General features: G+C 35.0%; 1 protein-coding gene across 1 annotated transcript; it reads left to right on the forward strand.

Annotated features, from left to right (window-relative positions):
- Positions 1-2,192: 2,192 nt before the first annotated feature.
- LOC130234145 (uncharacterized) lies at positions 2,193-8,722 on the forward strand. The gene is made up of 6 exons (XM_056464434.1): positions 2,193-2,459; positions 2,809-2,952; positions 3,899-3,961; positions 4,473-4,682; positions 4,828-4,962; positions 7,720-8,722. Exons 1-6 carry the CDS (start codon positions 2,283-2,285, stop codon positions 7,927-7,929), a joined length of 939 nt encoding a protein of 312 aa, XP_056320409.1. The 5' UTR covers positions 2,193-2,282; the 3' UTR covers positions 7,930-8,722.
- The last annotated feature ends 3,269 nt before the right edge of the window (positions 8,723-11,991 follow it).

Consider the following 11,991-nt stretch of genomic DNA (forward strand, 5'->3'; position numbering starts at 1 on the left):
GGAAAGTGAGTGAGTGGGTGAAATATGATTCCTCATACTCGTGTTGACCTAAAGACTTGACCTTCAGCATTGACTTGTAGCTCCCATGTCAACCATGCTTCATGAGCAGCATTCATTTGGGGGTGGGGGGAGGGAGGGGGGTCATTTAAAATGCATAATCTGTGAATGGTAAAAATGTAACAGTAAAATAATGGAATGTTACAAAGTATGTACAAATAGTAGGCTACAAAGGGTAAATAAAACAGTACAAATATTATGAACATTCAAGCAACATGCTAAACCATGCAAGTAACTTGCTAAAACAAGCCAAAACGTTACAAAAACATGTTAGCAACATGTGAAAACACACTAACATCTTACAATACATTAAAAAATAGGTAAAACATGCAGCATCTAATTAAAGATGTTAGCTATCAAATGCTTTAGTCTTAGATTTAGTCTAGTTTTAGTCTGCTTAATGTACCAGCATTAAAGTCTAGTTTTAGTCAATGTAAATTTGATATATTAGCAATAATATTAGTTTTAATTAACCATACAATCAATCTACTCTGTCCAAAACTGTATTCTTTTCCCCACATTTGATTTTTTTTTTTTCAAATTTATGCAACCCATTTATCTGTACACTCTTAAAAAAAAGTCATGACAACTGTTTTTATATTGAATTTGAGCCAATCAGGTTTCAACATTTGAAGAGTTCAGATGCAAAAACCTCTTAAGTGCCATCTGAAAAGTTCCTCCAAAATTAGCATTTTCCTGTTTATGTTCAGTTATTTCACTTTAACGCCAATGAAAATAACCCATTCTTTGCACTAAGAGTAAAATTACTGAAATTACACACAACAGGCTGACAAAAATGCTAATTTTAGCTGAAATTTCAGACGGCACTTAGAGGTTTTTGCATCTAAACTTTTCAATTTTTTTAAGTTATACAAAATTCAACCAAATATTTTTGTCAGTTTGATTGATGTATGTTGACATGACTGGAAAAGTTAATTGGATTTAACAAAAAGGCAGCAGTGGAAGAAGTCAGATAAAAAAAATGCAGGGATTCACACAATTCATTCATGTTGTCCCAACACAAGTTGATTAAGTTAACTTAACTCTTTTAACAAATTTATGTGCATTGAACATAAAAAAATTAAGTTGTCCCAATGAAATCTCAAGAATTGTGTTTATTCAGCTCATTTTAAATAAGTAGTTTGAACAAGCAAAAAAAATATTTTTTTTGAGTGTAAACTGTTTATCTACAAACAGAGTATGTTGAATTTTGGCACCATAAAAATTTTTATGGGGATTCGCTTTAGAACATTTATAAATCATGCTGGTAGATATTAAAAGAGACAAAAAAAGTCTTAAAGAATCACAAATGAGTGTTTTAATAAAATTAAATACTGTTGTAGCAACCTAGATTCTGAAGAGTAGCCTATTTTTCTTATTAACTTAATAAAAATATGTATAATTTTTTGTTAAAGTTATAACTTATAATCAAAACAACAAGGTGAAACACAACATTACAAACACTGAATCAAAAATTGCCCAAAAAAGTATTCAATGTTTTGAATTTAACAACAAATGCATTTATAAATAATGATTTGTTACTTGGTGGATGTTAAAAGAGACAAAAAAATATCCCAAAGAATCTCAAATGAGTGCTATTTTAAAATTAAACACTGTTTTAGCAGCCTTTTTATTTCATTTAATTACATTTAATTAAAAATTGTTAAAGAGTTATAACCAAACTAAGTTTTTGACTTTGTTTCTAGTCCAAATATCGTAAATATTTGAAGAAATCAAAAAGCATTTTCTACAAAAGTAAAAAAACATGGTCTTGTTTTCCGAAATGTCAAAATTAAGTGAGTTTTTCCTTAAAACAATCAAACTAAATTACCAAAAACAAGTTTAGCTATTATGCTTACCTCATAGGTACTTTAAAAACTCACTTAATTTTGATTTAAGAATTGTTTTTAGATTTTTGCAATAGAAACAATACAAAACCTCTAAGTAAGAAAATCAATTTTGCAGTGTTTAAAACCTCCAGACAAACTCTTCTCTCCGATGTTTTGAGTCCAACAGCAAACGCAGGCCGTATTCCACAGATTTTACCCCCGTTGATTTTTATGTAACACTGTAGAAAGTGGCCGCAGCCAGAAAAACACTGAGTCGCGCGGAGCAGCACCGTGTTACTCAACAGGAGCGAGGAGGAATCCCTCCAGTGGGTTTCATAATTAGGTTGTGTAAGGGCCGCTTTGACGTATGAGGGCTTTAGAGGCAGCGGGCTACAAATGCAGCTCCTCGCCACACTAAAACCTCTCATTGAAGCGCCAGCTCGGATTGCACCAACCATGAAAATGAACAAGGTGAAAGTAATAGGAAGTCAAGTCCTTTCAGCCGAACTCGTGTTTGGGCTGCTGCTGAGCGTCGCGTATCGGACGTGCTCCAGTTTGGCGTTTTCCTCAGAGGTGAGTTTTGTGAAGTCATGCAGTTATGCAATAGCCTATATGCTGTGCTATTATTTTTGTGTGGAAAATGTCTGCTGAAAATGCTATAGTTGTAAAGTGAAATAACTGAAGAGTACAAAAGTTCACGCCATTCATAACAGAACATATTAATCTTGGCAAGCCTTTTACTTGACGCGCGTTATAAAAACGCAACGCGCTTCTCATAATTGAACGCAAAAGCATGTTTTGTGTGTACAATACGTACCTACGAGGTTGCAGAATGTTTAGTTGAATTTTAAGATCTTACAACTCATTTGGTGTCTTATCAGAAACTATTGTTAAAGTTAAACGTAACTCCCCCATGTTGCAGGACAACGCCGGCGACGGGAGCGCGCAGTTTGAGGTAACGCGCTCCCTCGTGTGTGTGTGGGTCGCCAGTAATCTGAAGTTCATTTTCTTCAAAAGCAACAACCATCAACTTTCTCTTTCTGCTCATGCTTTGTCAAGGCTTGTGGTGAGTGTAATAAACATACACACTTTTTTTGCATTTATTTTCTTAACATTTTGTAACACTGTTTAGCATGTAATCAAATAATATTTTTTAAATGGCAACTTAATTACAGCTTATTAAAAATATTTTCACTGAATAATACATGGCTTGTGGGTGTGTGTGGATGGGAGTGTGTGGGTGTTTCTCAGTGATGGGTTGTGGCTGGAAGGGCATCCGCTGCGTAAAACATCTGGATAAATTGGTGGTTCATTCCGCTGTGGCCACCCCAGATTAATAAAGAGACAAAGATGAAAAGAAAATTATGGATTAGCCGACACCAATAAAATAAATTTTAAAGATTAGGTGAGAATGCTTGAAAAGGTAATGATAGCAAAAACACATGCATTTATATTTGGTATAACAGTAATTCAACAGGTATAACTTAATGCTATCAAGATGATTTATATTTTTAAATCATAAAAAGATTTTGTTAACAAAACAGTATATGTAGTATAATTTTAAAGGTAGTTTTTAAAGAGCGTAATAAAATTGGACACCATTTATTCTAACACATATTCAACTTTGCTTGATTTGTAAATTTTTCTTTCAAGCATGCAATGAATTAATCAAAAGTGATTGTAATGACAATAATCATAATTGAACCCAATATCCATAATTTAACCCAAGTCAACACTTTAAAAATATAAAAAAGCTATATATTTATATACAGTATTATCATAAAAACAGCCTCAAATGACTTCTCTTATTAAACTTTGATAATAGATATTTCTTCAGCACAAAAGCCTGCAGTAGTGATGCCTATACAATTGTGTGTGTGTTTGTATGTGTTTTTGTTTGTATGTGTGTGTGTGAATGTTGAAATGTTGCATTAATATAACATTTTTATTTGATGTTTTACTGCATTTTATATTATGAGCTATATTAACATTTTAAATCTCTTTTTACACAGGCTTTTCTTTCATTATTAGGAGTCTGCCGAGAGGGACGCATTCAAGAAAGAGATGGTAGACATGTATGTAACATGAAAACCTGATGTGTGCTATATGTGTGCATTTTATCAAGGCACTTTTTGGCTTAGTCCCTTCATTCATCAGGGGTCGCCACTGCAGAATGAACCGCCAACTTATCCAGCATAAGTTTTACACAGCAGATACCCTTCCAGGAGCAACCCAGTATTGGGAAACACAAATAAACTCTCGCATTCACTCTCGTACACTATGACCAATGTAGTTTATTCAATTCACCTATAGCACATGTCTTTGGACTGTGGGGAAACCGGAGAGCACTCACACCAACACGGGGAGAACAAGCAAACTCCACGCAGAATTGCCAACTGACCCAGCCGGGACTCAAACCAGCTACCTTCTTGCTGTGAGGCAACAGTGTAACCACTGAGCCACCGTGTTGCCCCAGCATCTAAATTTAAAAAATAAAACAGTGCCCTTAGCCATAAAACAAAATGTTTGCTACAATTCTATAAACCTCACAAAAATAAGCTCTTGATTTTTTTCTTTCCTTTCCAGCTACCCATGGTGGATGTGGCGGTGTTCTTGTTCTTTCTTCTAAACAGTTTGATTCTTTTGATCTTGGATCACAGTCAGTTGAAAGGCTCTTTGAAACGATGTGAACTGCTCACCAGGCCCCAGAGGTTTTTCCTTCAAATGGATTTTTTTGCCAACTTCATTTTTGGCCTCATGTGGTTGGTTTTTCCAGGATGGCTTCTTGGGTCACAGGTAAAAACATTTAAAACACACAATCTAAATAATTCTATTGAACTTTTTGGTATGGTTAATATATGAAGTATTGCAGAAAGATGGTTGCATTGTGAGAAGGATGGTGGTGTAATATATATTCATATTGTGTATTCACTCTTTGAAGATTCATGGATCTGAGGATAATCTTCATCTCACTCGTGCATTTGGAGCTATGATGATTGGAGACAGTTTTGCTTCCTTTATTACTCAAAAACAAAAGGGAACCAATGAGGTGTCTGTCTTTACCAGCCGAGCTGTGGTAAGTCATATAGTCAGTATTTATTCATTCTTTTTCTTTTCAACTTAGTCCCTATATTAATCAGGGGTCGCCACAGCGGAATGAACCGCCAACTTATCCAGCATAGGTTTTTTATGCAGCAGATGCCCTTTCAGCCACAGCACAACACTGGGAAACACCCATACATACTCATTCACACACATACACTATGGCCAGTTTAGCTTATTCAATTCACCTATAGTCTTTGCTGTCATCATTCACTCACCCTTTACCTGTCACAAACCTGATTTTCTTTCTTCTGTTAAACACAAAAGAAGATATCTTGAGGAAAACTGGAAACTGGTAACCATTGACTTCATAGTATTGGCTTTTCCTCCTAAGAATATCTTCATTTGTGTTCAACAGAAAAAGAGAAACTCATAAAGGTTTGGAACCACTTGAGGGTGAGTAAATAAAGAGCAAGTTCAAATTCATGCGTGAACTATTCCTTTTAATATATCATCCACTTGAGCAAAATAAGCAAGTTGCCTTGCAGAACCATCTATAGCTATCATTTCATATGCATATCATTGTTAGAAGAATTAAAACACAATTTCAGATGAGAACACATGCAAGTAAAGAGTAACAATTAATATTGACAGTGGATTTTCCATTTCACTTTGACAGTCAAATTTTGACAATGCAAAATTTCAAAGCTTATTCGAATGTTATTACTCGATTAAATGGGCATTATCAGTGGTTATCAGCTGATAGATATGGGCCAGTAGGGGCCTTCTGCACCTACTAGTAGGCGCAGAAGGCTATAATCATCCATCCACATGGTTAATCAGCTGTAGATCACATACGGCTGCGGCTGGAAGTTAATGAGAATTATTCATATTATTTATTAAATTTCCCATTAATTGTATTTTATTAATGTCCACCCCTACCCCAACCCTAAACCCAACCGTCACAGTAATATAAAAACAGATCTGGAGTCTTCTCTATTAGTATAACTAATTAAACACGAGAAATATTTATATTATTTATTAAATTTCCCATAATTATATTTTATTAACGTCCAACATCGGGTGCAGCTTCAAGCAGATTAATTGGAACCAATTTTGCACAGATTGGGTAAAACATTTTATAGTGAAAGCACGCTCACATTGAAAACACAAAGGATCGCCACAATATTGGCCTGGTTTACTCCAATGTGCATTTTGGCCAGTCAGATCATCAGTAGTGAAAGGAGGCACATTCCGGTTTACACCTGGTGTTTCTTTTGTCCACTTTTAACAACCTTCCTGATTTCTATGAAGCTCAGAGTCTGTGAAGGGCATATGCATGAGCATTCGATCTAAATTAGCTTATACAACTTACATATTAATGCAAAAGAAAATGATACAAACTTTAGCAGCTTTTGTTGATTTGCCAAAAAACTACACATGTTTGTTTTATAATCAGGATTAAAGAACATGGTGTTTTTTTTTTTACTTTTTATGGTTTCAAACCAAATGTGTCATCATTTTTCAACACCTCTTAAAAATTTGAATTAAAGAATTATAGCTTGGCTCCTTCATATCTGCTCTCACTTCTGCAGATATATGTGCCCTCCAGAAACTTGCGTTCTGTGAATGAACGTCGCCTCGTTGTTCCATCCCAAAGAGGGAAGAAATCACTTTCCCGAACTCTCGCATTCAATCTGCCCAGTTGGTGGAATGAACTCCCTAACTACATCAGAACAGCAGAGTCACTTGCTGTCTTCAAGAAACGACTAAAAACGCAACTGTTTAGTCTCCACTTTCCTTCCTAATCTGCAACTGCCTCTCTGGCTATACCACTAACTGTGCCCTCTTTCTTTCTCTCTCTCTCTCTCTCTCTCCCAAAAAAAAAAAAAAAAAAAAAAAAAAAAAAAAAATTTTTACTAATGCTTTGCTTCTTAGACTTTACACACCTGAAACTTGTCTATAGCACTTGTTCACTGCTGTTCTTATAGTTGTGTGAATTGCTTCCTTGTCCTCATTTGTAAGTCGCTTTGGATAAAAGCGTCTGCTAAATGACTAAATGTAAATGTAAATTAAAAATGAGTATTCTGTGGGCGCTAATAGCCTAGTGGTTAAGTGCACTGACATATAGCACTGGTGCTCATGGTGACCAGAGTTCAATACCCAGCTCGAGGTCTTTTTCTAACCCTTCTGCTCTCTCTGCGCCCAATACTTCCCTGTCTGTAATTTCTACTGTCCTATCACAATTAAAGGTGAAAAACCCCTAAAAAAGAGAATTCTGCCATCATTTATTCATCCTTTATTTGTTTCAAATCCTTATCAATTTCTTTCTTCTGTGGAACACAAAAGAAGATATTTTGAAGAAAGTTGGAATCCTGTAACCATTGATTTCCATAGTATTAGTCTTTCCTACTATGGAAGTCAATAATTACAGGTTTTCAGCTCTCTTCAAAATATATATTTTTGGTTTTAATAGGAGAAAGAAACTTATAAAGGTACGGAACCACTTGAGTGAGAGTAAATAGTGAGTAAATTCTATTTTTGGGGGTGAACTCTCCCTTTAATACACACAGCCCTTTGTGGCCGTTTAAACACATTTGACCGTGTGTGCGTATACAGTGGACGAGCTTAAAAGTTTCAGACTCTGTTTACACCTCTATTTATTGCGCTCCATTTGTGGTCAAACTGACAAAAATGCAGTACAACACATAATTCAGATCATATGACCTCTTTATATTTACACCAATATGATGTCGCATGATTAACCTTGTATAAATCTGTACCTATTTAGGGGACTTTGGCTGTTGTCGTCTTCATGCTCCACACCCAGATCACCACATCTCCGTGGAAAAGCCCACAGCTCTGTTTCTGCCTTGCAGGGGTCAGTCTCTGGGCTGGAAACTCCATCCTCGGCTATCTGAGCGCCAAAGACACTGAGTCAGTGAATGATATATACTGCCGTGCTGTACAGAGAAGGAACAGAATACTTCATGTACAATAGATATTTTGTTATATGCATACATAGATTTTATACTGTAAATATGTTGTGCTTTTACAAAAATTAAATAGATCTATTCTTTTGTAAATAATGCCTCTTTTTAATTTATATTCTGTAAACAAATGGAAAATGTCACACTTTGTCCCATCATATTTATATATATATATATATACGCAAATAAAGACAAAGTTGTCATAATTGGGAGTGTAGGTGAAGTGAAGAGCAGTTCATAAAATGTTAAAGTTTACAGTGCTTTGTCAGCTGTTTGTCACCCGCATTTCACACTCTCAGGTGTCGAGTCATTCTCCTGCAATATTCACTTAGCCATCTGCTTTGTAAATTTGGATGCTAGGTTTCATTTACAAACACAGACCTGCACATATTCTTTCATGACTTTCATTCTGCATGCATTTATTATGTTTTATTATGTTGTCATCCTCTTATTTTTATTTTTTTACTATATTTTTTTGAAACCAAGTTTGATAAACACATCTCCTGGAGCATCTGAGCTAAACTGGCAGTTATTGACTATAGTATTTTTTTGTTTCTACTACACTGTAAAAAAAATATCTGTAAATTAAGTTATTCACATTTTAGTGATTAATGTATTTTTATTTTTCCACATTTTGTTTATGCTTTTGAATTGCATTATGGGACCTTGATCTATCTTTCAACAACTTTAAACCTTGAAAAATTCCAAAATGTGACTTTTATTAACATTTGTAATAGTTTAAAGTGACGTTGGTGTTGTAAATTATGATACAAAAAGCTTGTAATAAACTGCCAGTACATTTTCTCTTATTTTACAGATTTATTCATATATTTGTTTTACATTTTCACAGTATATGTCTGATAATATTTTTTCTTCTAGTCTTATTTGTTTTTTGTTTTTTTTTTCGGCTTGAATAAAACCAGTTTTTCATTTTTTAAAAGCCATTTTATGGTCAATATTATTAGCCCCTTTAAGCAATTTTTTTTCAATAGTCTACAGAACAAACCATCATTATACAATAACTTGCCTAAATACCCTATTCTGCTTATTTAACCTAGTTAAGCCTTTAAATGTCACTTTACGCTGTATAGAAGCGTCTTGAAAAATACAGTCAAATATTATTTACTGTCATCATGGCAAAGATAAAATAAATCAGTTATTAGACATGAGTTATTAAAACTATTATGTTTAGAAATGTGTTGAACAAATCTTTTCTCCCTTAAACAGAAATTGGAGAAAAAATAAACATGGGCTGATAACTCAGGGGGGCTAATAATTCTGACTTCAACTGTAAATATTCATTTATTCATTCATTTTCTTTTCGGCTTAGTCCCTTTATTAATCCGGGGTCGCCACAGCAAAATGAACCACCAACTTATCCAGCACATGTTTTAAGCAGCGGATGCCCTTCCAGCCGCAACCCATCTCTGGGAAACATCCATACACACTCATACACTACGGAATTCACCTAGCCTACCCAATTGTTCTGTACCACATGTCTTTGGACTGTGGGGGAAACTGGAGCACCTGAAGGAAACCCCACGTGAACGCAGGGAGAACATGCAAACTCCACACAGAAACGCCAACTGACCCAGCTGAACCAGCGACCTTCTTGTTGTGAGGCGACAGCACTACCTACTGCGCCACTGTTTACATATATTATTATTATTATTTTTTTTTCAATTTATGGTTGCTTACTTCCAATATTCTTCACATTATCATCTTTCTTTCTTTTTTAATTCATAAAAGTTTAGAACAAGTGCAGCATGATTAATGAAAGAGTTTTGTATCTGTCACTTTAGTACATTTCTCAAATCAGAATTAAAATTCTGCCACTCCCTGTTCAATCTTCACATAATTGTGTCAGTTGTGTACATCAAAAAACACATTACATTATCACATATCAAATGTATTATTTTGGTCTTTGTTGAACAGTCTCACCCCCACAACATTTAATTGTTTGTTCACGGCTTAAGTCTTTACATGCTAAATGGCTGAACAAGTTGTCATAATATTTTGTAATAATGCATTTTTCTATACATTTCCATTAGACTTTTTTCCTAAATCTGCCTAAAATTGGTCAAATTATGCCGGGTGAATTTTGACTTTTTCTAATAAGGATACATCTCGAAGATTGTCCAATGTTCACATTTACTTCTGTTTTTTCTGTGTGCTCTGCAGTGCTGTATTTTCCTCTCACAATGTCATGATTAGTCAACAAATTACAGTACAAACAGCAAAACAAATTAGCCATAGTTTACATCAGATCACCCCTCCAGAACACAGTTATATTATAACATGATGACTATGTAATTTGACTATTCTGATGGCACTGACATGTTCATTGACACAGACATTTAATTTTATGTGATGAACTAAGGATTTTGAGCAAGAGACTGGCTTTTGCAGGTAATCCATGGTGTTTTGCTATTTTGTACTTACTGTACAATTCTGATCTGAAAAAAAAAATGTACCAAAGCGACTGAGAGAAACTGTAATCACATACCAAATACTGTCCTTTACTTTTGTAATTCGATTTTCTTACGGACAAAAAATATATAAAAAGAGGCCAAGTGGCTTTATCTCCTGTCTCATTCATGTACTGACTGTCACTGGCTACTTAAAGTGTTTGGCAGGTGTTTTGTTTCTTTGGCAAGACTTGTGCGAGCTGTTGAACTTAATTAAACTTTATTTCTCGCGCAAAGCCCATGATATAGTCTAACCTAACAAGACCAAATAAACAGCTTTAGTGTGCAGCTGGGGCCTACTGACAAATCCAAAAATCCCTGCCCAGCGCTTTGTGCATCGCATCCAATAGATAAGCAATGGCACGACTGTGTGTTATTAATGTAGCCACTGGATGGCGCTATATACACAGGGATTACATGCTGTGGAGCTCTGAATCAAGTTGAAGACACTGCTGGTGAATTTCCTAAGCACTGTTATTAAAACGCCATTTTTAAATTACTGTTGGATATTAAAAACCGAAAGTACTTTTGGATGTAGCATAATTATCCTAATAACTTCTTTATATTGTAAATTAAGGAGCATGATGGTTTAAAGGCTTTGTTTGAGTTGTTTTTACACATCTCTTCTTTTTCATACATACAGGATTACAGTAACATGAATTCTGTCATTATTTGCTCATCCTCATTTTTGTTTCAAATGTTTTTTTCTGTGAAACCAAAGAAGTGAAAATCTGAAAAATTGTGTTGCACTTGTCTGTGTAATTATAATAAATGACAGCAAGACATTTTGCACTATTCTAAGAATACAACAGCTTTCCATACACTCTCAGAAAAAATAGTACAATGTTGTAAGATGCAACTCCTTGTCGCTGGGGCAGTACCTTTTTATGAAACAGAATTGTACCTTAAGACAAAGTAACAAATTTGTACCATTGCAGTTTGTACCATTGCAAAATGTACCTTTGGTTTTTAAAACCTGCAGATATAATATTGTACCTTCATCAAAGGTACAAATCTGATCCATAAAGGTACCACTACAGTGACAAGACACTGTACCTTAACAGTGTCAAAATGCTTTACAAACATTTATTAAAAATGCCTAAATGTTTAGTTCACAATACTTATAGTTTTACATTTTACCAGTTGTTTTGTATTTCAGTTGTATCATAAAAGTCACAGGACAGTTCTCCCCATGTTGGCGTGGGTTTCCTCCGGGTGCTCTGGTTTCCTCCACAGTCCAAAGATATATATAGGTGAATTTGGAAGGCTAAATTGTCTGTTGTGTATGTGTGTGAATGAGTGTGCGTGGATGTTTCTTAGTGATGGGTTGCAGCTGGAAGGGCATCCGCTGCATAAAAAACATATGCTGGATAAGTTGGTGGTTCATTCCGCTGTGGCGACCCCTGATTAATAAAGGGACTAAGAAAAGAAAAAGAATGAATGAATGTTTTCTATTTTCAACTTAGCAATGCTGCTGTTATTTTACAAATTATTGAATATATTTATTTAGGGCAACACAGTGGCACAGTGGGTAGCGGTCTCGCCTCACAGCAAGAGGCTCGCTAGTTCGAGCCTTGGCTGGGTCAGTTGACATTTTCTCTGTGG

The sequence above is a fragment of the Danio aesculapii genome, chromosome 8 (genome assembly GCF_903798145.1).
Source record: "Danio aesculapii chromosome 8, fDanAes4.1, whole genome shotgun sequence".
Taxonomy (NCBI): Eukaryota; Metazoa; Chordata; class Actinopteri; order Cypriniformes; family Danionidae; genus Danio; species Danio aesculapii.